A 27,956-nucleotide genomic window follows, 5' to 3' on the forward strand; every position below is an offset into this window, starting at 1 on the left:
TCCAGTGTGCATGTTTTATATGTAGACTGCTTTTGATTATAGCAGAACTGAATTCCTGCGAAAGGTACAAGGGCCAAACCTTAAGAATTTATAGCTCCAGGTGTGGTGAACCGTGTGTTGAAAGTACTGCAACATCCGAGCCCCAGTGAGCGTTAACCATAATGCAGACCCCTCAGCCCTTACGCTTACCTGACTCCGACATTCTGTCCTGCTGTGAGATGGAAAAACCTGCAGGGGTGATGGCCGAGTCAGGCACCATAGAGTCCAACCAGATCTCTGCAAACGCTAGCACACAACAGTTCGCAATGTCCCACTGAAAGTTAGTCCGTGCGTGTTGTTCGTCCATTTTGTTGACCAGTGATTGAACATGTGCGAGTAAAATGCTCAGTAATGGCAGATTGCAGTACCTCGTCCGAGTTCTACATAGGACGCCGGCATGTTTGCCCTTCTTTTTCCTCCTCCATTGGTGGTACTGATACCTTTCAAAGTCTTCTTGTGTATTTTATTTTGCCTGCCTGCATTCTCTCCCTCAACTCTGATAGCCTCCTCTGTATAATTCTCATGCTCTTTTGTGGCTGATTTGCATGTGTTTCATGTTGTGTTATTGCTACAGTGTCATACAGACTTTTGACACATATCACATTTTGCTTTTGTTTAGTGAAGTGAAAATTACTCCAAACAATGCTTTGCTTTCTTTCTGCCATTAAAACAGATGAGCCCTGGTAACCGCTTTCACTCCAGCTTGTTGTGTCACTGTAACTGTGTGTGTTTCCTGGTCTGTCTGTGTATAGGTGGAGGAGAAGAGGGGGGAGGACATCCTAAAGATCTACTGCTTTGTGTACATGTCAGCATCTTATGCATCTCATTCAGTTTCATATAAATTATTAAAATCTCTGGTTAAATAAGCACTTTGTATTGATATTTTAATGTGAGGATCGAGTATCAGAAATTAAACATCAATATTGGGATCAATGGATCAATTCATCCTTTGTTTCACTGTTTACTTGAGAAAATTAAACAAGTGAGGAAAAGTTTAAAACAATATTACAAACATTTACAAATGTACATGGTCACATGATTAAACAATCAAAAAGCAGTGGTGGTCCATAGACTTTTTACCTTCTAACAAAATGAACATAATAGACTAAACTAATGGAGCTACATTCCATACCAAAAATTAAATTAGTTAAATTCATTAACACAAAAATAATAAGACAAAATGGATGTTCTTTTCTATTTTCTACACATGCAGCTCCGGAAAAAATTAAGAGACCACTGCACCTTATTCTTTCCTTTCCAAAAAGTTGAAAAGGGACGTTTTGAGTGAGGATCAGAAGCGTTCGATTTGCAGTGGTCTCTTAATTTTAACCGTTCTGTTCCTCACTCAAAACCTTCCTTTTAAACCTTTTTGGAAAGGAAAGAAAAAAGTACAGTGGTCTCTTACATTTTTTCGGAGCTCTATGGCTCCTACATTATCAGTCGCGATGGAATTTTCAACTTGTGCGTTGCTATGCCGTGCAGTATCAGAAACAGATATACAGTAGATCAACAACTGAACATGCCGAGGTGTAACATTCAGCTGTGTTTATGGGACAGCAGCAAGCACACTGACAGCGCAATACATTTAATGTTGATTGCCAATCATATTCACCCCCCAAACGACAATGTTACCTAACGCTGACATAATAGTTATTTGTGCTAACGTGAACATTAATGACTTACTTGCTACTATTACTTTAGCTACCTCTATTAACTTGTTACATCGGGGTACGGCTATAGGCGTGATTTTAACAGGTGACTTTCTGCACAACGATATTGGATGATGTTGACTGATAATATAGTTCAATATAGTTATATAAACAGAACTTACCCGGCAGTGCAAGAGCATTACTGGTGCACACATCTGTGCTGGTCGCATTTGAGTTCATGGGGTCTCTCTTTGTTTGAGATCTGTATGCTTGTTTCAATGATTGTGTCCCATTCTTGTTTATCTGAGTACTGTGAACATAGCCTTCCACTCTATATTGCAATCCCTCGATCTGGAGGATGTTATGGAGGTATTACTCCAAAAAGAATCACTTGCACTCACCAGTAATATTCTACTTTTCCCCTATGTGCTTGGCTGTTTACAGTAGTTGGCGCTACAAAGAAGCAGCATAGCAACAGATAGGTGTGCCTTTTGCGATAGGTCAATTATGAATCGTACATATATTGTACATTATTATTAAACATTCTGTCATAATTCACTACCAAAATTAATTTGTTTTAAAATAAAATATGTTTTTGAAAACGCTGTAACGCCAATTGTATCATATTTGGAAATCTGCATTTCGTTGTACTGTACTTATACTTGTTCATTGACAATAAAGTTGAATCTAATCTAATACCTGGCATTTCTAGAACAAAACATGCTGCTACATCAATGCATCAATCCAATAGGACGGCTCTTGTCAAAGTGTGTTGACAGAGACTTTCATCCTTTCTAATGACCTGGCAGTTTGGCAGACCCCTGGATAGGACTTTCAACTCCACTGGCTGTTGACAGTTAGAAATTGTCCACTTTTGATCCTTGAACAAAATCTTAAAACAGGAAAGTCAGCAGGGAACATCTTTAACAGCATGAGTAACAAGATATTGCCTTAAGTAGATTTTTACATGTTCTCCAATGGACAAAGCATAAACAGTTTTTTAATGCCAAAATAGAGAGGAGTTTTATACAATGGTCATTTCACCAACCAGTGGTCATTAGGTCACTAAACAGTCTATGCATCCTCCAATCAGAAATGTGTATCCTACACTGGACTCTTGTAGGGTCTGTACTGACCATGGGTCTATCCATGTGTTTTTTGACACAAACATATACTGTACACGCACACACTCACATCCAATGTCTTCGAGTTCCAAGCTCTACACAGTCTTGGAGTGGGGCCCCATCTGTAATTGGAACCAGATGTTACCTATCCCCTTTGTGGAGTTTTAGTCAGTACTCTCATGTGTTTTGTCATAGTTAATTTCATTACTTTTCATGCCCATAATCTCACATGACCTTCCTGTCAAAGTGGGTGATCAAGAAAAGTTGAGGTTGGATTAAATGAAAATGGCAGATTCTTTTTCAATAATGTTCATGCTCTTGCAGATTCCATGATGGAAAATATATAGGGACTCAAACCTCTGTGGATTAGAAGTAGAGGTTGGCAGTATGCAGATCTGGATCTTTGACATTGCGCTGAGGCAAGGCCATAATCACAATTTGGACACCATGCAATTATGATGTCAGTAGAAAAAAAGGGAGGTAAACTTAGGCAGAGTAGAGAAAAAAAAAAGTACTTACTGATCCAAGACTAGGCTTACCCTAATATTTTAAAACCTAATTTACACTGTATTATGTTTTTCTCATTTAACAGATATTTTATTATACATCAATTACAAAAAAGCAACAACAATAAATACACAATTTGTTCCAAAGAAATATGTAATGTTCCATACCAAAATAGGGAACGTTTAATGTGCCTATCACCCACACAAAAGAGCATAATAGTCCCTGAGCAAATTGTATTGCTTGGCTTGTCTGGGAAAAAGTGGCGGCTCAGCAGTTCTTTATGCTGACCTCCTCCACTCATAGCTATTTTTTTTTCACAGTCACTTATGTTGCACAAAAGTCCTTAATTAATAAGTGGCTTGTTCATTTGTGTGCGGTCTCCTTCATAGTTAGTTGCTTCTGAAGCATAGGCAGTGAGGCGGATCCAGTTAATTGAGCAGCGTCAAGAGAAGCATCTGTAAACAAATAGGAACCAAATAAATACTTTGGGAAAAATATTAAATGAATCGAGTCACCGAGGAGCTCCCAGAATTTTCACGCAGTACTTCCCATGGGTCAAGTCCGTTCAATCAGCTGGAATCCACCCGGAAAAGGCTCCCTCTTTCTTTCTATTGTACTGCTGATTCCATTCACATGGAGCAATACACACAGAGAGTAATGCAAACATCTTAAGCCCTTATTGTTGAGGTGGTGTTTTATTCTCTCTCTGGACACGCTGAATGGGAAAGGCCAAACACACACATCATTGAGTGGCTAACTCAGAACAAGGCCTTTTCCCTCATTGCGACATGCCTGGGAGTGGGATTTCTATTGAGTCATTGTTAACCACCAATGACTAGCAGGGGGAGTTGACTGCAGTAAGTGTGTGTCCGTTTGTGAGGTGTGAGTTTCTGATTGGGTGTGTGTGTGTGTGTGTGTGAGGCTTTCCTTGGTGACTATGTTCTTTCCTACGACACAGAAGTGCTTCAGAAAAAATACATCTGTGTGGGATTTCTACTGAGTCATTGTTTGGAGTGTTGAAAACCCATAAATAATAGCAACGTCACAGGAGGGTCGTCGGAGGCAACTGCGTGGCTTTGCTTGGTCTCCATTGCTCACAAACATTCATCCTTGGTTGTTCTCTTGCTGGTGTTTGTGTGAGTGTGTGTGAGTGTGTCTGTCAGTTCTGCCAACGTAGGCAAGAGTCAGTTGACATCTCTCAGCGTCTTGGCCTTCCTTGGCGTGTCTGCTATTGGAGAGAACGAACACGCTGTTAATAACATGCAAGTCATGTTTAACATACCCACTTGATACAGCCGAGGTGACATCTTTCTAACATGGACAGACACACCAGCCTGGCTGCATCTTTGTACCCATGCCAAATACCCATGTCATTACTTAGGCAGAAAGATATTTGTCACTCAAAAAAAAGTGCAGCCGCTGCCAGAAAAGCCTCTTCACAAGCCTTCCAGATACAAACATACACACAACAGAAACACTTAGTCCCGAATGACAGCCTCTACTGCGCACTTCTGTAGAACCAAAACACCACAGTGAAATGGAGTGCACTACTCTTTTGGGAGGCTGCCAAACTGTCAGTGGGATAGAGATGGGGGGAAACAAAACAAACCATTACGTTGACAGACATTCAACGAGTATACAGAGAAGAGAATGACAGGACACACCGAAACAGCCACCATGATCCCGAATCAGAGACAGAGCATCATGTGGCGAGTAATATTAAATCAGCCCACATCGAGCGTGTGGGATTGGTTGACACACCGCTTAGTGTTTCACTAACCTGCCGAGGGTGGGCGGGGAGCCCGTGGGTGTGTTGTCCATGCCTGTGTATATTACCAGCCTGCACGTGGTGCCCATTCCCATTCTGGTGACGGGGCACATTGGTGGGCCTTGTGGCGCCGGGGTACTGGGTGCGATCCCTGGGAATTGTCTGGAACTGAGCCAGAGGGATGGTGGGTGGGGGCGAGGGCGGCCGCTTGTGCCTGCGGTTAGGCCCTTGAGCCTGGCTGTTGAGCAGGGCGGCCTGGGTCTGGTGGTTGCGGTTTCGGAAGGGGTTAGGGGTGGTCTGCTCATGCCTTTCCAGGGCAGTCTGTGTGAGGCCACTGGATTTCTGTTTCACAGGCTGTGATTGTGCTACAGTTTGTCTCTGGTCTGGTGTGTGCTGCCGTTCCCCCAGAGGGTCTCCGCTACCCTGCTGAATCCCGGCCTGTGTATGTGGCAGGAAGTGATTTGGATCAGCAAGAGCTCGAGTGTCGAGCGTGCTGCCCCGGGTTAGCGGTCCCTGGGGAGCTCCTGGTCCTTTTGGTTGAGGCTGGGCGTTGTGGTGGCTGTGTGACGCACTTTGTTGCCTGGGGCCCGTCTGGCTTTGGGGAGCAGCCTGAGTTATCTGGGTCTGAGCTCTTCCGTCCTGAGTCGCTGCTGTAGTTTGGCCTCTGGGGGAATTGTTGGGGTACGCCGGGATTTCCCTGAGGCGGTTCCGGGGCATTTGTTGGTGGGGAGAGCTGGAACTGTTTGTGGAGTGACTGGCACCACGGGGCTGTCTGTCCTGGCCACTCCGGTGAGTCTGTGTGTTGCCGTTATGCAGAACATTGCTAAGTGGAGCGCTGTGTGTGTACCCGGTAGCAATAAGGCCATCAGAGGCTTGAAGACCAGTGTCCAAGTCGCTGCGGTTTACCCGTGAAGTACCTCCAGGACGGGACAAGCTTCTTGGCGACGGTTCGTTGGGTTCTTGACCATTGGCCGGGTAGGAATTGAGATTGACATGAACCGTGGGTTGCTGCGTGCGGTTGTTTTCCTGCGAGTTAAGATTGACACCGACCTGTGTCGTTCCCGCCTGTATGAGAATGTTTGGGTGGCTTTGAGTCATCTGTGGGTGTGTTCGAAGCGTGTTTGCATTCTGAGCGTGTGTTAAAGTGTTTTGGTCCTGCGCGGTGCCGTTGTCTGGATATGAATCTGGATTCTGATGTCGGTCGTTGTGGGGGAACCCATTGCGGTTGGCGTGGCCATTGTGTTGAAGTGTGTTAGTGTTATTATGGCCATCGACCGGGGCATTGTAGTTATGATAGCCATACAGCGGTGGGTGGGAGCGCCTGGCCGGAGGCTGGAAGAGAGACAAAGGGAAAAGATGAAGATTATTCAATTAATGAGCATGTTCATTTAATTAAATCCTTTCAAAATTGTAATTAATGTGGCGGAGATTAGTGTCTTACTATAAGTATGGTATCTGGGGTTGTCTTTTGCCCTGGCGCTTCATTCTGTCTTCGTTTTTCTGAAATAAACAAAATGTCAATGAGAATTCATACACACAATATTAAGGTAGAAAAATGTATATTCAAATCGAGGAATGTGTATATAAATGAGTATTGTACACACAGGTCAACATTTAGTTGTGCAAACAACAATACGATATCACAGTGAGTACAATATATTTACAAATAATTAATGAGATACTTCAATAACATAGTTACAAACTGACTGATAGATAGACAATACTTACTTCTTCTCCAACACACGCATAGTACAATGGCTACGATGATTAGGACCAGAATGACCACGCAGCCAATCACAATGCCTGCCACTGCCCCTGCACTGAGACATGTGCCTGGGATGGAGAAACAGGGGGAGAGGGATGGGTAGACAGAAAGACAGATGGACAGAGGTAGAATTAATAATGACCATGAGTCTGAGAGCCAAAGGGAACAGAAAAAAACAAGGTTATGATGAAGTGACGGCAGAGAAAAATAGGGGAGACAGAACAAAGGCAATAAAGGAAGAGAAGGTCTGTGGAAAAAGAGAATACTTTAATCTTCATTGCGTGAGCATTTAGATCAGTAAGTCATTTGCTAATGGGATTGCCTGACTAAAATGTTCCCCCTCTCAGTCAAAAACTGGATTCTGCAGCACCATTCAAGACTAACTGTCATCAGAATCGATCAGGACATTGGTCAAGGCCAATGTTTGTGCCATGTTCCTCACCCACAATGGATAGGTTTATCCCGGTCCGTGACGTGGTGCCTGTGATGGCGTTGCTCGCCACGCACGTGTACTGGCCACTCTGGTTGGTGGAAAAGGTCTGCAGGCTGAACACACTGCCAGACGCCACCTGTGCACTGTTGTATTGCCACGAGAATGTGGCGGGGGGAAGGGAGCTGGATGAGCAGGTGAGCTGAAGCGTCTGGCCGACCAGAGCGTCTGCTCCTCCCACACAGTCTGCCGGCGAGGCCTTGCTCAGCACGGGGGTGTCAGGCCCATCTGCAAGGCGGAGGTGGGAAGAGAATGTCAACAGATACTCACAGATGGCCCATGTGGCATCCAGTCTGTCAATGTAAAAGCAGGGGTCTCCTACCTTTTCCAGCATGAGATCAAACTTGCGAAAATAATCTTATAGCTTTCTAGTCTAGCCTGGTGTAATGCTAGCGAGTTTAACAACTAGCTTGTGTCATTAGCATTAGCATGTCATCTACTGTGCCTTATACATTATCCACCTAACTGAAGAGTTACCACCACCTTTTTTGGCTGATCTCAATAATTCTCCATAGGGGGAGTAAAATAAGTTGGTTTTATGGGTTCTGCTTGGATGCAAATGTTAAACTACTGGTTAGCTCATGAGATCAAATAATTTTAGTAAGATTTCCCCATTAAAGCAAATCTCATTCTATTCTGTGTGTTTTGGCCTGGTGCCGAGGCAGTGTCCCAGTCTAACTAGATCATGTAATAATCTTTAGCATTAGCGGCTGGTCATGCATTGACTCACAGTAAACAGTGAGGGTCATGGTGGCAGTCTGAGCGCTGACAGGGTTAGAGACAGTGCAGCTGTACACCCCAGCATCTGCCCTGTTGGCCGGATAGATCACCAGGTTACCCCCGGTGATAGTGATCCTGGAGTTGGAGGTAAGGGCTGTGCCCCCTTTGCCCCACATTACAGTGACCTGGGTCCCCTTGGTCCAGATACAGCTCAAAGACACGTTGCCTCCCTCAAGAGCAACCGAGGGTACCAGCAAGTTCACTCCACTCACTGCATCTAGAGGGATGGAAAAAGAGCTGATAAGCAGGGAGATTATAGCCTGGTGCCAAATCTGTTTGTGCAGTCTTGTCAACTCCTACAGTTATAGTCGACTCCTGGGGTAATTGCCGTGCCACAAACAATTCTGTGCTCAGGCTAGCAAGACAAAATGGTTCGATTAATTACAGGATTAGCCTGACATGGAGAACCACAAAGGACAGCTTTTAAATGAACCATTATTGGGCTTTCACAAGTTTTTTGTTGTGGCCGAAACACGTTCTGTATAATGAAAATAATAGAGGGTTGTGAGTGGGAAAAAAACATCCAGACGTGGTAGCAGATGGTAAATAAAGGAGCAGACAGCAACAGTGGCTGTCGAAATGCCAACTGGCGGAAGGCCTGCAAAGTCAAATAACTAGATGGAGAGAAGATGAGCCATGTAGTGCTATCTGTAGCTACAAAGGACTGCAATAACAAAGAAAACCAGGCCAGGACAATCAAGCAGATATAATCACTATCCATTTTCATGCTTGATTTTCCAGCTTCCTTCAGTAATAGCCTTCTCCTATCCACTGTTTTCTTCCTCACTTCCTGCCTCCTGACTTCCTTCCCTCCCTTCCTGCTTCTGTCTCTAGCAGCCCCCCCGAACCTTCCATCACTCCTTACCGAATACGAACAGCTGCACGGACCCGGTGTTTCCAATCAGGCCCGTGGTGGACAGGGGGGCCACCAGCGCCGTGTAGTTCCCAGCGTCACCCAGCTGGGCGCTGCTGATACGCAGCTGTGTCGCGGTGATGTTCACCCTGCCCTGGTACTGGGCTACACTGTTCAACTGTGCGCCGCCCCCGATCCATGTCCCCAGTGGGGTCCCTCCACCCGGGTAACCCCATGTGATGGAGTACACCTGGGGTATTGTTATGACCGTGAAAACCGCATTAGTACCAGTCTGCACCAGCACAGGATTTGTGCTGAACTGGACTGGAACAGGGCTTTGTGAGAGTGCCGTAGGAAGGAGAACTACAGGGTAGGAGAGGGGGGTAAGAGTGAAATACACTGATCATTTACAGCTTGCTTTCTTTTGTACAATGATGGTGACAGGTTGTTATAACACCGGTAATGAGACAATTCGAGTGGTATTAAGTTAAGGCAAGCATCAGTGCACGTTACAAGTGTACAAAAGTATTCAGCAGATTAATTTTGCTGAATTAAATCAATGGTCTTGATCAGTCACGGCGGACCAGCTTACAAGTTGTGCGGCAGTTAACAGGGTACAAAATGACAAGTGCAAATATTGAGATAAATTGCATGGAGGTTCTCTCATTGATCACTTGCAGAAAACAACAAACAACCTTTAAAGCCATTCTAAAAACACAGTGTCCACCTCTCTTCAGTATAGGAGCATTTGAAAGTATGACTCAATTGGCACTCTGTTGCTTTTGTAGTGCACTGTTTTTGATAAGGGCTCATACGGTCTGGTCACACTTAGTACACCATGTATGGAAATGCCCCCTGAGTTGATTGGCCGCTGGCCTGTGAGTGGTATCACACACAGTATCACACACCCTGATAACGTATAATAAGTGTTAAGTACTACCTGTAATTGTTATTATTTCTATAGTACACTGACATAGAATGTAGCCCAGCCGGTTAAGGAGTGACTTTGTTTCGGCCATCTTGGAATTTTAAACATGGAGATCTCCTACAGCTCAAATATACACATACACACACATACCACTGTTGTCATAGGTCAAATAAGGCTACTTAATGAAGTTAAAGTTGAAACACCTGTCAAGAATTAAAGGTAGTAATGTCTTACCTGTCAATGAAAGCACAACATGAGGCAGGTGTCGGGCCATTGTATTAGCAAGGAAAGCCTGTGGACAGTTTTACATCTCTATAAAAGTTGTATATTTACTTTACTTTTATAGAGTAAGAGAGTAAGAGAAAAGAGAAGGAAATGTGTCTGTTTAAGACATTTTAACACCGACATTTAGAAACCATGGCTTTGTTTATTTGAAAACACAAATAATAGATTAGAACATAGTGTTCACACAGTTGTTGTGAACATAGATTACTATTACTTAAAACATTGATAACATGTAAAAAATATCAACACTTACAAATGACTCATCTCTTTTGTCATGTTCCACCACAGGCATATCTTACTGCATGGTAAAACGCTTTTGTTTATGTGTGAGAGGTGGCTTCTTGTTTCCTGGCTCCGCCTGTCTCACCTAGCTACCGACTCTCACACCGGAGCGAATTGCATTTCAAAACGTGTGACACATTCAGCTAAGTCCCTGTTTGATGACAACTCTCCTGTCTTGGTCACACCTGCTCTCTTAAGGGTACAGTTGCGCTCCATAGAAGGTCATGTAATCCATGTTTGGTTTGTTTATTTATCCATATCGACCACAAACAATACTTAAGCAGACACACTTATCCAGTGGCACAGTAGTATGTAGAATGTATTCTAGTTCTGATAAATTATTATAATAATTTTACATTTTAAAGCAACCTGGACCTAAACAATAGCTATTTAAAAACATCCAGACCTAATAATTATGTAATTCATTAATAACTTGTTGCTTAGATTCTAAATATGATACCCTAAAAAACTATTTCCTGACAAAGTCATCTGAAGTAGCCTAGCATAAGTAGTGGTTGTGTTTTAGTTTTTCTACACAGTGGTATGTGGCCTAGTGCTGGCGTTACTTTACACTATGTGTAGATGGCTAATTTATCTAAAATGTATTTTTTAACATAAGGAATTTCCAATTTCTCTGTTCAAGTTTTTTTGACCTCCTGTAAATATATTTGGCTTAACAGCCATGGGCAGGTGCAAGAAATATTGGCTTTTACTAGCCACATCTTAAAATAATTTTAATGAGCTAGAAACAACCATACAATGCGTTATATTTTTTGGAGTAAAATTTCAGTACCATTTGAAAGACAGCAATTTTCCCTCAATGCACATTTACAGCAGTGGTTGTCAACCTCTTTGTGTTCGGAATGCCTTTTGTGATTTAAATTAATCATGGACCCTCCCTCAATATCAGAATACAACTGAAGTCAAATAGAAAACAAATACAGAAATGGCAGGAGTTTACTATGGTGTTGGGAGTGCGTCAAACCAGGCCCGGTGTGGGAGGGACAATTTCATCATTTACGTTTAGTAATCAGTTCTGCTTTATTCATGGGATTTAATCTCCAATGTTCTGCCACTTAATGTGGCTCAGGCCGCAACCCAGTTCTGTTTTCAAAGTTCTCTGTGTATATCATAATGAAAATCATCAGATGTGAATTGTTTCAAAACTTAAGTATTCACATCATGTCATTTTCCCATAAAGGTAATCTTAATTTCAGACCTTGGATTGTGGAAAGGAAAAGAAAAACTGGTTTGACAATTTACAAGCGGAATATATTACAAGTGATAAGATACATTAATTATGCAAAACTAGCCAGAACACAAAGAAAACAGAAATATTCTCAGCTGACCTGTACAGTCACAGAATATCTGTTATGGTAAGGCGAGCAGCAGCGCCACTGTTCCGTGCACCTTCAGTTCCCATCACACACGAACGCATCCTGGACTTATTTTGTGTCACGTCTTTAATCATGCACACCAGGTCCCCATCATCTCGTTTGTATGTGTTTAAATGTTTCCCCTCTGCTCCACACATTTGTTGATCATTGTTGTTCACGTCTCCTTGTGTTCTGCCCGTGGTTAGTTACAGTTTGCTGTATAACCAGCCCTTTGTTTTCATGTGTTAAGTGCTCTGTGTTACTTTTAAGTAACGTTTCAACATTGACTACCATTCTGCCTGCGCTTGGTTTCTTCCTCTTCATCACAAACACTTGTGACAACATCCAAATAACAGTAAGTTAATGAGCTCTTTCTTTTGTATTAGTGAAGATCCTTGAAAAAAGTCCAAGATGAGGTTGGCCGGACATGAAAACGGTATCATGTATTAGAAGGTAAATACATAGAATAGCCTATATTTTTAAAAGTATATCTTTGTCTCAAACTGACTTTAATACTGCATGTCAATTCCACATTTGTATGCCATGTTTATAAACGAGATGAGAGTAGTACGAAGAGAGGTCTCCAAATGGCAGGTAATAAAAAAGTAAAATATCAGGCAGCAAAAATGATGCACTCAATTTTACTGAATGTATAATAGAATCACATCATGGTATATTGCCACCAAAATAATGTACAGAAATATATACTAAACAGAGTTCATAGAAGGGATTATCTCAATGGCATGCATGAAAAGGTAGCATGCATAGCTGAATAAACAGAAACTATACAGACACATAAAAGTGACCAAACCGGCTCTAAACAGGTATGCCATCTGTTCAGCCTGAGCCTTATTTCCATGACTCAAACGCAGTATTTCCATGACTCAAACACACACACAGAAATGAGGCATAGAGATGTACATGTTCAAGGGAATGGTAGTGATTATGACTGTGGAATGGTAATAGTTCTGTATGAATAAATGAAAGGCTGACTACACATTCCGACAAAACCAATAAAAATATGACTAAAATTGGCATATAATTCCTGCACCTGTTGACAGGTTACAATCTATACAGATGTAGGCTACATAATGCTAAAACAACACTGCCTATTCATTAAGAACATTGTATCCACATACATGCAGGGGTGGAACGAGACTGACACAACTTACTCAAGTCGAAGTATAGTTAGTTAATTTATATTTAAGTAGTAGTAAAACTACTAGCCGTAAAAAGCAGAAATGTGGACTCCAGTCACATAACTTGGACTTGAATGCGACTCGAGTCACATATTTTGTGACTTGAGGCTTGACTTGGAAAAAAGAGAAAACACTTGGAACTTGACTTCGACTTGATGCCTATGACTTAACTTGGACTTGAGTCCAAGTGAAGAGGCTTGTTTAGAGACTTGTTTTCCCAGTACTTTCTTCTCATCCTCTCACATCTCTTGTCTTCTCGCGCTCCCCGACGCTCACAGACCTGGTATTCAATGTTCTCCACTTGCGTCCATTAGGTGGAAATGGGTGGGACAACACAACAATACAAGTTTTCTCAATATCACTTAAACTAGGTCTAAAGTTTAGCTCTCAACGGTAGGTTGTTAATTCAGATGTGACTGAGAACACGCTATCATGGTGTCTGGATGGTTTCTGAAACTAGTAATGTGGATTGTAGGACTATGTTGTGGTGGGAAGGAAAATGACAGTAGAATGCAAAAATAGAATTACTGATGTGATTGCCACAACGTCTAACTTTGTAAGACACCTGAAATCCCACAAAGTCCGGTAAGAATTATATTGCGGCTGTGCTGTGCCTAGCTAGCTAGATAACGTGCACTAAATACATAGACCGTTGACAACATATGAAGACAACCTACTTCATACTATTTAGGTTCCTTTCACCTCATTCAAGAATTCAACAACAGAAAAAGATTTCATTCTATAACGCAATTCTTCCATTGACTTGATGACTTGAAAACAAAAATGAATGACTTGTGACTTGACTCTATCTGAGCTATGGAACTTGGGATTTACTTGAAGTCGCCCATTATTATTTGGGACTTGACTTGAGACTTCAAGGTTAAGAGTTGAGACAAAAATGTCTGGTTAAAAGTACTCAAGCTTATTTAAATAATACAAATTACTTAGTACAATATTGATGGTGATAACTAGCTAATTTAAGTAAATTTCTGTTTCAATGTATTGGAAAAGAGAGAGAGAAAAGGTAAAAAGATAAGAACTTTGGACCATTTGCATTCTGAAATCAATAAAAATGTATGTATGATAACATAATTGCTTAGGATCTTAGTGTCTTTTTACACAAATTTGATCACATTACTTTAGATTTCTGATTCACTATTGTTTGAAGTTTAAAATGTTTGGAAGTAGTTCACTAAGGTTAATGTCATCATATTGGCTGGTATTTGCATTTTTATTATGCAAATATCCAAGTAATTAATATATACATTTACAATCGCTACTGAGCAAATGATAGTGAACATTGTGGAAAGCCATTTATTTACGCAGTAAGTGTAGTATTTGTTCAGGAAGAAAACATTATATAGCACTTAAGTAAACACCAATAAACTTTAATTGAATGCAAAGTAACCCCTCCTGCCCTTTGATGATGACTGAGAGATGACTTGGCCAGTTGCTGAGTGTGCACCTCACTGGATTTGCTTTTCCAAGAAAAATGATTTTGTTAATTTGGTTTAATTTGTTTGTTTTTTGTGTGAAAATTAACAGATAACATCAGCCCTCTGTACTGCACAGTACTATACACTATATCTTTTTTTTCCATAAAGGCATAGACTTTTGCCAAAACATCTATATGGCTATGCTCATGACAGTGTGATTGATAGTGCAAATTGAAATGCTGCTGGGCACTCATCATTGTATCTACATAGCTCTGCTGGAAACAGGGAGCGTTCTGATCTACTATATATTTCTGATCTTGGCCCTCCGTGAGTAATACACTGTAAATCTGCCATTAATACAGTATTTATATACACCAATGGTATTCAATTTCGGTTCATGGAAACCCAAAACACTTTTTTGTTTGCACTTGCTAGTTAATTGCATTCAAACAGGTGTTTTGGGTCTCCAGGACCAGAATTGAATAGCCTTGGATCCCTTTCATTGCCTTACAGTAATTTCTACATAAAAAGGCACAGTAACGTCTCTCTCAGCGACCCACCCACACCAGTGCATGTCAGTGCAATTCCAGAAACAGAGGAATATGTGCCTCTGGGGAGAGACCTGTTTCTGCAGACCAAGTTCCAGATTAGACCACCGGAGAAGACCATCATGGTGATTTGGGACCATGAGATGGAGAAGGGTCATGGACTGGTCAGACTGGGCAATCACCACGTTACGGCCATTGCAATGGACTTAGGCCATCTTTGGGGTTTGGAATGGAATTAGGCCATGAATATGTTATGAAATATAGCCTATTGCATTTTGATTGAGTTTGATTACATTTATTTAGCATATAATATTGATGGAAATATATTCTACTACTACTTAGGCATCAATAGGAAAATATAAAACCTGAATAATAAGTGACATTTTGGGAGGGAGAAACATTTTATTGAACCAATGGGGTGGACTTCAGCCAATCAAAATCTCTGGAAATTGACCACGTGTCATCCAATTATCAGTTTCTCTGATATCTATATAGAATTCCTGCTACTTACGTCACATAGCAATCAACACATAATTGCTTAACTGGAAAGAAAAATCCAGTGTAATTGTTTGGATGCAAGTGAAAACAAGCATTCAGAGCTGAAGAAATCAATGTTCTTCTAGGTAGAGAGTAACCAGCACCTACTTTTTTCAAGATTTAAGGGTGTTACAAATAATGAAGGCAAAAAACCAATAGCTTAAGTTTTATCAGCCTCTAGTACTGCCCTTCCAAGGTCTTGTTGAAAAAGTGGCCGCCAGACCCCAAAAAAGCAGCTCAACTATAAGTGGCGAAGGCACGGAATAGAGGAGAGAATCATGATATTACTGCCCTCACAGAGAAGGAGGTCTTAGCCATAATTGGGCCCAAAGCTGTGCATGGCATTGGTGGTGGGGTGGACATACACAGGGGCGAACTTCCCAGTGTGAGTAAGGACCATGCCTACCCTCTAACTCGGTTAAACTACATTTCTGTCTCTGACCTTTTGGAAGTAGACCAGCCACGCCCTTCACAGCCTTCAGAGACCATTCTCTACAGCATACTTCCTGTGCATCACAGAGAAAGATCGCACTAACAATGGCTCTACATTCACTATGTCATTTTTTGCTTATTACTGTATATATATTTTTGTTCATGCAGCACTGTCGCTCATACAGTATGATGGACTAGCACTTTTGGAAATTCGTTCATCACTGAATACTGACTTATTCACTACTTACTGGAGCAATTGCTGTGACTCCTTTGTCCCGCCGTAGATTTCTTTACCAATATGCTAATGGAGGAGGAAGAAAGGCAAATGTGCCGGCATCCTATGTAGATCTCAGACAAGATTAACTTCCAGCGGGACACTGCGACCTGCGGTGTGCTGGCATTTGTTGAGACCTGGCTAGACTCTGTGGTGCCTAACACGGCCATTATCCCAACACAAATACAGAACAGTTACAAATCCCTCCCCCACCCAGCTTTTGGTAAGGCAGATCACACCTCGATTCTTCTCCCTTCCTACAGATGCCTAAAACAGGATAAACAGGGTTTTCGGGCAGCTCAACACTGGAATGAGGAATCCATTAACACACTCCAGGACTGCTTTTAAACAACAGATTGGCAGGTGTTCTGTGTTGCAAACTACGGGGACATGAATACATAGACTCAAAATATGTATCTCCAAGTGCATTGAATGATGCTGTCCTGAGGGTAAATGTTTGGACTTTCCCCAACCAAAAGCCCTGGGTTAATGGTAATGTCTGTGCGATGTTCAGAGTATGGTCCTCTGCCTATAGTTCCACGGACCTGGAGGCTTTAAGGAGGTCCAGATATGACCTACGGAAGGTCATCAGAGATGCCACAAGAGACTACAGGGATAAGTTGGAGTCTAACAACCACAGCTCTGACACGAGACGCATGTGTTGTGGACTGCGACACATCTCAGACTTTAAAGGGAGAAACAGCAATGATGCGCAGCCTGCCGCCTCTATCCCCAAAGAGCTGAACACATTCTATGCACAGTTTGATGCGACCAACCCCATTCCTTCTGGAAGGCTTGCTGAGGACCTGTCCTTGCTGCTGGAGGCTTGCTGAGGACCTGACGTGAGGTGTTTTAAAAAAAGTTCATCCTCGGAAGATCACCAGGGCCAGGTGGAATACCATGCCATATTCTCAGGGGGTGTGCTGACCAGCGAGCGGATGTTTTCACCTCTATATTCAAACTCTCCCTGACTCTGTCTGCAGTCCCCACCTGCTTCAAACAGACCACCATTGTCCCTGTACTGAAGAAACCTTCCATTACCTGCCTGAATGACAACTGCCATGTAGCACTGACCGCCATCATCATGAAGTGCTTCGAGCGGCTGGTCAGAACCCACGTCTGCTCCACCTTTCCTGACACCTTGGACCCCTTTCAATTTGCACACCGCCCCAAGTGATCTATGAACAATGCCATCGCCCTGATCACACCCCCCACCACTCCCAGCTGGAAAAAGGCAACACATACGTGAGGATGCTGTTCGTGGACCACAGCTCAGCATTCAACTCTACTGTGTCTGCTAAGCTTGTTCCTAAGCTCAGGACCCTGGGACTTAACACCTCCCTTTGCAATTAGATCCTGGACTTCCTGACGAGCAGACCCGAGGTGGTGAGAATGGGCAACCTCACCCCCTCTGCACTGACCCTTAGCACCGGAGCCCCCCAGTGCTGTGTACTCAGTCCCCTCCTTTACTCCCTGTTCACAAATGTCTGCTTGGCCACAACACAGCTCCAACGTTATCCTTAGGTTTACGGACGACACAACCATCCTGGGTCTCATCTCCAACAATGAGGAGACCGCTTATAGAGAGGAGGTAGGGGACCTGGCTTCATGGGGCCAGGACAACAACCTCTCTCTCAATGTCTGAAAGACTAAGGAGATTATCGTGGACTTCAGGAAGCAACATGGGGGGGTCATACAAATCGATGGAGTTGAAATGGAGAGAGTCTCCAACTTCAAGTTCCTTGGTGTGTTTATCAAAGATTACCTCAACTGGTCCAGGCAACCTGACTCGGCAGTGAAAACTGCCCAAAATTGACTCTACAGTCCTAAGGAGACTCAAGAAGTTTGGCATGTCTGCAAAAACTTTCACCAACATCTACAGATGCACCATTGAGAGCATCCTCTCAGGCTGCATTAATTCCTGGGATGGCAGCTGCTCTGCTGCTGATTGCAAAGCCCCAAAGCATGCCATCAGCTGTCAACTCCCCTCCGTGCATGGCATATACAACACACAGTGACTTAGTAAAGCACAGAACATTATCAAAGACTACAGCCACCCTGGCTATGGTCTGTTCACACTGCTGCCATCTGGTGGATGCTACCGGAACATCGGGGCACCATTTCCAGACTCACAAACAGTTTTTTTTCCTCAGGCCGTAAGGCTTCTCCACCATTGACACTGATCTATGATCCTACTGATCACACATGAACCTTCTAAATGCTCTGATGTCTTTCTATGTACATTCAATGTACATTAAAATATTTTAAGGTATGATTCATAGACATATTACACTTATATTTATAATATTCTACACTCTTGAAAATGTTTGTTAGTTTATATTTTTGCTCGATTTTTGCATATATATATATATATATATATATATATAATATATTTCTGAATTCTTACTGTGTTGATGCCATGTCAACATCCCCCAAGGTGCAATTGATGGCACCCTCTACATTGATCGCTACCCCCTCCACTGATTTGCGGGTGTTCTCTGCAAGAAAAAGTTTGCCCTGCAATTAATGCACATGTGATCTCCAACCACGGGGGTGTGAAATGGACATAGTTGCCAAGTGGTCAGGGAGTGCGCACAACTCCTTTGTGTTTTCTAACTTGTGGACCATGCAGAAGACGAGACAAGATATGGCCAGCCAGGCTATGCATTTGTTATCGTCTTTCACATGAACAGTTATGAGCCAGAAACGGACCCTGGCAAGCGTTCTGCCAGCCCGTGATTAGAAGGGATGAATGTTGATTCCCCTGACTAGATTCGATCTACAGATATCTATGTGGCAGACTGTGTCCTTAACCATTACACTATTTAAACAGCGGTTGTTGTTGCACGTGATATGTGTATAGACATGGGGTGTTTATTTCTGCATTGTTAAACAAATTATTCCACGGATCTTGAAACCAGTTCCTTAAATTAGCTAAAATCCAAAACAATTACAAGTTTAACAGGGTCGCTGCACTCCATTGAACACATTAAATTAGAAAGAGATTACTGCAGATGGCTAGCTAATAGCTATACAGTAATGAAAATAATGACTCCAATCACTCTAAGGCTGGTTCATTTCTTTAGAAAACAATGACAATGCCTTTTAGAAAACAATGCCAACCACTACGCTATGTGAACTACTATGTAAATTGAAAGCAATGTCTGAGTCTCCAATCGCATACTTCATACTAGAAGTATGTACTTCTCGGATGATGGTGAAGGAACCGAAAATGTTCAATTCTATGTCTTACACATTCAATGATTCTTCATTATTTATTATAGACATGTATACCTATGTACTTAATTTCTATTCTAGTAGGCTGTCATTGGAATGTTTATGGTTAACAGTTGTTTCTGTAAGGAGCGAATGCAGAAACAAAAGTGTTGGTTTTAATTGCCTAACTTGCGTGATCCTTAAGATTATTACTTGTAATACTCTCTTTATATATTAAATTCAATTGGTTACGTTAATTAATTCCAAATAGTCAATTAATCTTAAAAGGGTCAAAATTCAGTTCCTTCATTGGTGAAGTACGTACTGGTCTGTTTTGTATAGTATAGTATAGTAATCTAGTATGCCAGTATTGGGACAGATTGGGACATTCTACCTCATCATGAAATTGCATCTTGACATTAGATCCTTTTGTCACACAATAACATCACACCAAGTTTGAATATTTAGCTAGACTTCATTAAGCATTGTGTTAAACTGAATAACGTTTCTTATTAAGTTTACTTCCACTACAAATAGCTCCTATGAACTGCATAGGTTTTGCCACTGGCCGTTTTAACAGCTTACTAGCCAGTAATAGGCCTACTAGTAGTATCTGCTTACTACTTGGAAGAGTCATAAGAATTGAACCCCTCCTCTTTTACTGTGCAAAGGGTTGTGGTCTATATTACCCCAAAAAGCATGCATGGATGCATACTTCGAAAATCTACCAGAAATATTTGCAATATAACCGTAAACAGTTTTATTTCAGACTTGCTATAACATAGCAACTGAAGCTTGTAGCAGGCAAAGTTTTTGTCTATCCTGGACAAATCCTAATGCATAATTTGTTTGTCCATGGCGAGGATCAAACACTGGTCGCCTACATGGCAGTTTGTGTCTGTAACCACTATGCAATTTAACAATGGGTAGTCAGTCAGTCAGTCACTCACCCGCTCACTCAGAAAGAGACATTTGCTCTTCTTGTCCAGCTCCGCTTACAGTACACAATCCGCCAAAAAATATGTTATTGATTTAAACCTGCAGAAGGTAATATACTGCAAATAATTCAAATGTGAGAAAAAGCTCCCCCAACAGCGCCCCCCCAAAAAATTCTAAATATAGCACTACTCTCTGAAATCTTCGCTTGGCCGTTTTAGATGTATACGCTGTTTCAGAGAAATTGGCATTTTGTTGTCATCTCTGGCTGCCATTGTAGCTTCTGCCTGAATTTTTTTTTCTTAGCTTCTTACCGCGGACATTTTCTACCTCCAGGCAGTATGCATGTTCACAAACAGAGCCAAACCTCGCCTCCCCAAAGATGATTGGCTAAAGAGTGGCTAGAACAGGATTGGCTGTGTTGTCGCTACCCGAGTCATACATACTCCACATTTAAATTAATCGTACCTAATGTAAAATATCAGATTGACGCATATTACGCACATGTGACTCGCGAGGGGGGGCCACTGGGAGGGCCAGCGATTGTATCAGGGTGGCCATGGCCAACCATGACCACCCATTGGTGGTGCCGGTGGAAGAGCCTATCCATCAAAGACAGTACCAGTATGATGCAGGGTTTCAGACTTGTGAATGGTAAATTTTTAACACTTTTTTTCTTATTTTAATTTTGTTTTACATGTTTTTCTTTATCCTCAGTTGACCAATTGCATTCAATTAAATTTACATTCACTCATGCACTTATGTAATTTTTCTAAAAAAGAGATTTACTGTTTTGATGATTTTTATTCATTATATTGCCTTAATATTAACTGTTTGTGATCACTCCTCGCATGTTGAGGGAGGGGTGCTATTTCACAAAAACAGAAAAGGGCCAGTTACGATGGACTAACGAGTGGCCCGGACACTCAATAGCCTCCAGCTGCAGCCTGTCAGAGGACCCAGGTTCTGAACCCAAATGCAGACACAGACAAGGTAAGTGGTGAGGAAAACAAGTATTTATTGAGCACAGTCCGGTGATGAAGTGGGTTATGGCAGGCGTGCAGAACAGTGAGAACGGGAGGCTTGATGGAGTGGTAGTGTGTTCCAACGAGGGGGTAGGCGGTTCTGGTAGTCTGGCAGGAGTGAAGGGAAGTCCAGGGCGTGGATCCTGAAAGCAGAGGGAGACGAGAGTCAGACGAGCAGGCAGAGCAAGAAACACCAAGCAAATAGGCATAAATGGAGTATTCAGTCAGAGGGGCGAGCACAAACATACGAGTGTGGTCTAATGATCTGAGAGGGACTGGCTGTCAGGTCTCAGCTTAAGTGGTGGTGTAAGGCTGATCAGGACCAGGTGTGCTGATTCCTAACAAGGAACAGGTGATGGCTTGCTCCAGGATTTCCTGCCTCCCACTCGTTGCCCGGCAACTGGAACTGGGGCATGCTCAAGGAACACAAACACAAAACAGACAGACAGACACTAAAATTATCTGTTGTTTAATTTGCATTAAGTAATGTTATTGACTATGAAAATTACATTGCATTACTAGTAGGCCTATTAGCTTGCTAACAGTATCTTTTGTTTATATTAAACACCGAAATAACTTTGTTTCACATGTTTATAACATCTGAACTCAAAATTATTAAAAGCCCATACCAATATTTAGGTCAACAATTTGCACAGATTTGCCAAAATGTTCAGAAATACATTTCCCAAGCATTCAAGCTCCACAACTAATCAACTCTTAAAATCTTTTAATCTGCAGTAACAACAGATTTGATCTCAATAACACAGAAAAAAACGATCCGCTCTCCTGCCCCTTAAACTGTCAATCAGGAGGCTGTACAGGAAATGATGGGTCCATGAGATTACCCTGCAGAACCCCATCCTTCCTGTTTCCTGAGTATCCCACACATTCTTTAACAAAAACATTCTCACATTCTCTGCAAAAAAATCAATAAGGCAATACTTATACTCAGAGCAAACATAAACATATACAGTATCTCACAAAAGTGAGTACACCCATCACATTTTTGTATATACAATATTGGATTATATCTGTTCATGTGACAACACGGAAGAAATGAAACTTTGCTACAATGTTAAGTAGTGAGTGTACAGCTTGTATAACAGTGTACATTTGCTGTCCTCTCAAAATAACACAACACACAACCATTCATGTCTAAACCGCTGGTAACAAAAGTGAGTACACCTCTAAGTGAAAATGTCCAAATTGGGCCCAATTAGCCATTTTCCCTCTGGCCACCATCATTTTCCACCACTGCCTTAACCCTCTTGGGCATGGAGGGTTAAGAGCTTTACAGGTTGCCACTGGAGTCCTCTTCCACTCCTCCATGATGACATCACGGAGCTGGTGTATGTTAGAGACCTTGCGCTCCTCCACCTTCCATTTGAGGATGCCCCACAGATGCTCAATAGGGTTTAGGTCTGGAGACATGCTTGGCTAGTCCATCACCTTTACCCACAGCTTCTTTAGCAAGGCAGTGGTCGTCTTGGAGGTGTGTTTGGGGTCGTTATCATGTTGGAATATTGCCCTGCGGCCCAGTCTCTGAAGGGAGGGGATCATGCTCTGCTTCAGTATGTCACAGTACATGTTGGCATTCATGGTTCCCTCAATGAACTGTGCCGCCAGTGCCAGCAGCACTCATGCAGCCCCAGAACATGACATTCCCACCACCATGCTTGACTGTAGGCAAGACACTTATACTCCTCACCTAGTTGCCGCCACACACGCTTGACACCATCTGAACCAAATACGCTTATCTTGGTTCCAGTAATCCATGTCCTTAGTCCGCTTGTCTTCAGCAAACTGTTTGCAGGCTTTCTTGTGCATCATCTTTAGAAGAGGCTTCATTCTGGGACGACAGCCATGCAGACCAATTTGATGCAGTGTGCGGCATATGGTCTGAGCACTGACAGGCTGACCCCCCCCCACCCCTTCAACCGCTGCAGCAATGCTGCCAGCACTCATTCGTTTATTTCCCAAAGACAACCTCTGGACACTAATGAGTCACATGACACTGGGGAGGGAAAATGGCTAATTGGGCCCAATTTGAACATTTTCACTTAGGGGTGTACTCACTTTTGTTGCCAGCAGTTAATTAATGGCTGTGTTTGTTATTTTGATGGGACAGGAAATGTACACTGTTATACAAGCTGTACACTCACTACTTTACATTGTAGCAAAGTGTCATTTCTTCAGTGTTGTCACATGACACGATATACTCAAATATTTACAAATATGTGAGGGGTGTACTCACTTTGGTGAGATACTGTAACTACCTATAGCTTTCGTTATAAAACAATGTGTAGTTATGGTACTATAGCTATGTACAGTAGCTAGCTATATAGCTGCTGTAGAAAACTTAAACGGTGTGTCTATTTGCACCCAGGTGAGAATAGCCACAGGGCAGCTAATTGGCTATTTACACCCACCCAAATAAATGACGCAATACATGACAGATAGCTACGTTCATCAACGGCAGCAGACGCCAAAGGATACTGGTCACTTGGCACTGGCAGCAGATAGTAGTCTCTAGCTTGTGAGTTCAACCCACGCAGGGGGTATGACTTTTACTGCATTTCGTTGTACTGTACTTGTACTTGTCCGAAAAGTTGATAGCTACGTGCTTGAACGGTTGCAGGTGCCTAAGGGGGAAGGCTATATTAACACAATGTTGTTGAAAAGATTCTATTTTGTGTTTTTCTTGCTGTTTGTATAATTAAACTAAAATGATCCAATGTGCAAACTTCTATGGTTAGCTATGCCCAGCTAATTTAGCAACTGTTAGACGTTAGCCAAGTAATTTAACAAACATTAGCCAGCAATAATGAAGTCATACAGAAATGTTGCTAACAGTATCGTTAGTTTTAGCTAGCCAGCTCTAATTGGCTACAGCTGAACATGTTTGGGCAAAATGTGAAACTTTCACATCTCCTGCAGTTAATCAAAATACTCTGCTGTGTTGCCATATAGCTAACCACCAAAAACCACCAAAAATATGGATAATGTTTCGATTGTAGACTGTAGTATCAAATTTGTCCAATGTCATGATGTTAACTAGCTATCGTTAGATGGGACATTGGGCAATGGGGAAATGTACGTACATATTATCGAAGTTTCAAGGGTGCATTTGATGACCTGAATTAGGTTCTTTTGATATATATGATTAATAATTCCAAGGCTCAGCACAGATATGCATGTTTTGTCCTAGCTGGCCAAGGCCAAAGTGTGAATATAGTGATCGTATGCATCATGCATAAAATTACTCACAACAGGTAGAACTAATACTAGGTATTCTGGGGATGTTTTGTATTAGTGATATACATACACAGACTGTAGTAATAAACCTGAAACTTACAGATGAATTAAGGCATTATCTCACCAAATCATAGGGTGTTTACCATGTAATAGTCAAAGTGAATGTAGATCGATGCAAATGGTTTTGGGGTGTGATTAGAGTATTTGCACTCGGGTAGTTGGCTACGGACACATGGGTACAAATTGTCTGCCATTATATACACCTGGGTGTAAATGTAGATACATGGGCAATTTCCATCACAGGTAAAAATATCATTGTTGGCTACGGACACCTGGGTCCAAATAGCATTGTTGGCTACAGAAAACCGGGTGCAAATAGCATCTGCCAAACTTAACAGTGGCCGGCTTTGGCCAGCTTTATAAGTGACCTGACCCAGTAATTTGAAAACAAACAATGTTCAAATACACACATTTTCTATCTATAAATCATCTGAAGTTTAATAATTTTCTTACCGCTGACTATGTGGTTTTTACATAGCAGACTGAAAAGGAAATGAAGAATCGGAAATGACGCATGAAGTTTGGCCGGCTGTGGCTAGCTTTACAAGTGGCCTGACCCTGTAATTTGAAAACAAACAATGTTACTAACTAGCTAGATATTTAGACAGATATTTGAATGCTAGCACTATCTATAAATCATCTGAAGTTTAATCATTTTCTAGGTAGTTTTTACATAACGGACTGAAAAGGAAATGAAGAATAGGAAATGATGCATGAAGTTTAGCCCGTTGTGTGTTAGCCCGCAGTGTTTTAGCATGCAGTGTTTTAGCATGCAGAGTCTGCAGGGCTGCAGCTGGAAGCTTCTCGGAACACTTGTTAATTAACGAGTGATACCGCTTAAGTAGCTAATGATGCTTTCGGGAAATGCACCGATAAGATAACACACTTAAGTGGATCTTACAATCATCTTAGTGCTTTGGGAAAATATATTTTATCTGGGAGTATCGCCCGTACATCCACTGTCATTCATTCATTGATTCATTAAGGAGTGATTAGCACCTGGGTATGGATTTATGGAATGCCAAAGGAGTCACAATGATCATCTTAAGATGCTGTAATTTGAAATGCCAAAGGGGTCACAATCATCAGCTTAAGACGCAGTAATATGGAACGCCAATGGGGTCACAATAATCAGCTTAAGACGCCGTACTGAACAAGACAATTACGGCGCTTTTTACGTGTCCTTTGGCAGACGACATGTCAGGTACAACAGACAACAGTGAATACAATTTTGAACTAATGACTGATCGTATATAGCAAATAGTTATTGTATTACACTATAAACTTTATGATTGTTTGTTATATGAAACTCTATCCATCCATCCATCTTCTCCCGCTTTATCCGGGGCCGGGTCGCGGGGGCAGCAGTCTAAGCAGGGATGCCCAGACTTCCCTCTCCCCAGACACTTCCTCTAGCTCTTCCGGGGGGACACCGAGGCGTTCCCAGGCCAGCCGGGAGACATAGTCCCTCCAGCGTGTCCTAGGTCTTCCCCGGGGTCTCTTCCCGGTGGGACGGGACCGGAACACCTTCCCAGGAAGGCGTTCCGGAGGCATCCGAAAAAGATGCCCAAGCCACCTCAGCTGACCCCTCTCGATGTGGAGGAGCAACGGCTCTACTCTGAGCTCCTCCCGGGTGACCGAGCTTCTCACCCTATCTCTAAGGGATCGCCCGGCCACCCTGCGGAGAAAGCTCATTTCGGCCGCCTGTATCCGGGATCTTGTCCTTTCGGTCATGACCCAAAGCTCATGACCATAGGTGAGAGTAGGAACGTAGATTGACTGGTAAATCGAGAGCTTCGCCTTGCGGCTCAGCTCTTTCTTCACCACGACAGACCGATACATCGACTGCATTACTGCAGAAGCTGCACCGATCCGTCTGTCAATCTCCCGTTCCATCCTTCCCTCACTCGTGAACAAGACCCCTAGATACTTAAACTCCTCCACTTGAGGCAGGCACTCTCCACCAACCTGAAGTGGGCAAGCCACCCTTTTCCGACTGAGGACCATGGCCTCAGATTTGGAGGTACTGATTTTCATCCCCACCGCTTCACACTCGGCTGCAAACCGTCCCAGTGCATGCTGAAGGTCCTGGTTAGAAGGGGCCAACACGACAACATCATCTGCAAAGAGCAGAGACGAAATTGTGTGGTCCCCAAACCTGACACCCTCCGGCCCCTGGCTGCGCCTAGAAATTCTGTCCATAAAAATTACGAACAGAACCGGTGACAAAGGGCAGCCCTGCCGGAGTCCAACATGCACTGGGAACAAGTCTGACTTACTGCCGGCAATGCGGACCAAGCTCCTGCTTCGGTTGTACAGGGACCTGACAGCCCTTAGCAAAGGACCCAGGACCCCATATTCCCCAAGCACCCTCCACAAGATGCCCCGAGGGACACAGTCGAATGCTTTCTCCAAATCCACAAAACACATGTGGATTGGTTGGGCAAACTCCCATGAACCCTCCAACACCCCGTAGAGGGTATAGAGCTGGTCCAGTGTTCCACGGCCCGGACGAAAACCACACTGTTCCTCCTGAATCCGAGGTTCTACTATCGGCCGTATTCTCCTCTCCAGAACCCTGGCATAGACTTTCCCGGGGAGGCTGAGAAGTGTGATCCCCCTATAGTTGGAACACACCCTCCGGTCCCCCTTCTTAAAAAGAGGGACCACCACCCCGGTCTGCCATCCCAGAGGCACTGTCCCCGACCGCCACGCGATGTTGCACAGGCGTGTCAACCAAGACAGCCCCACAACATCCAGAGACTTGAGGTACTCAGGGCGGATCTCATCCACCCCCGGTGCCTTGCCACCGAGGAGTTTCTTGACCACCTCAGTGACTTCAGCCCGGGTGATGGACGAGTCCACCTCTGAGCCCTCATCCTCTGCTTCCTCAATGGAAGACGTGTCAGCGGGATTGAGGAGATCCTCGAAGTACTCCTTCCACCGCCCGACGACATCCTCAGTTGAGGTCAACAGCTGCCCACCTCTACTGTAAACAGCGTTGGTAGGGCACTGTTTCCCTCTCCTGAGGCGCCGGATGGTTTGCCAGAATCTCTTCGAGGCCAGCCGATAGTCCTTCTCCATGGCCTCACCGAACTCCTCCCAGGCCCGAGTTTTTGCCTCCACAACCACCCGGGCTGCAGCCCGCTTGGCCTGTCGGTACCCGTCAGCTGCCTCAGGAGTCCCACAAGC

The 27,956-nt window shown here is 43.1% G+C and overlaps 1 protein-coding gene and 1 long non-coding RNA gene across 2 annotated transcripts; both read right to left on the reverse strand.

Annotated features, from left to right (window-relative positions):
• Positions 1-2,604: 2,604 nt before the first annotated feature.
• si:dkeyp-97a10.3 lies at positions 2,605-10,567 on the reverse strand. Its single transcript, XM_010899426.2, has 9 exons — positions 10,442-10,567; positions 10,138-10,195; positions 8,988-9,338; positions 8,073-8,339; positions 7,295-7,570; positions 6,816-6,920; positions 6,529-6,587; positions 5,100-6,419; positions 2,605-4,547 (listed from the first exon to the last, which is right to left on the reverse strand). The coding sequence occupies exons 1-9, from the start codon at positions 10,478-10,480 to the stop codon at positions 4,518-4,520; spliced, it is 2,505 nt and encodes an 834-aa protein (XP_010897728.1). The 5' UTR covers positions 10,481-10,567; the 3' UTR covers positions 2,605-4,517.
• A 10,881-nt stretch (positions 10,568-21,448) lies between these two features.
• Positions 21,449-25,296, reverse strand: LOC105027350. The gene is made up of 3 exons (XR_829281.4): positions 25,218-25,296; positions 21,698-21,865; positions 21,449-21,592 (listed from the first exon to the last, which is right to left on the reverse strand). It is a non-coding gene; the product is annotated as an uncharacterized LOC105027350 (long non-coding RNA).
• Between the last annotated feature and the right edge of the window lie 2,660 nt (positions 25,297-27,956).

This window comes from Esox lucius, chromosome 20 (assembly GCF_011004845.1).
Source record: "Esox lucius isolate fEsoLuc1 chromosome 20, fEsoLuc1.pri, whole genome shotgun sequence".
NCBI lineage: Eukaryota > Metazoa > Chordata > Actinopteri > Esociformes > Esocidae > Esox > Esox lucius.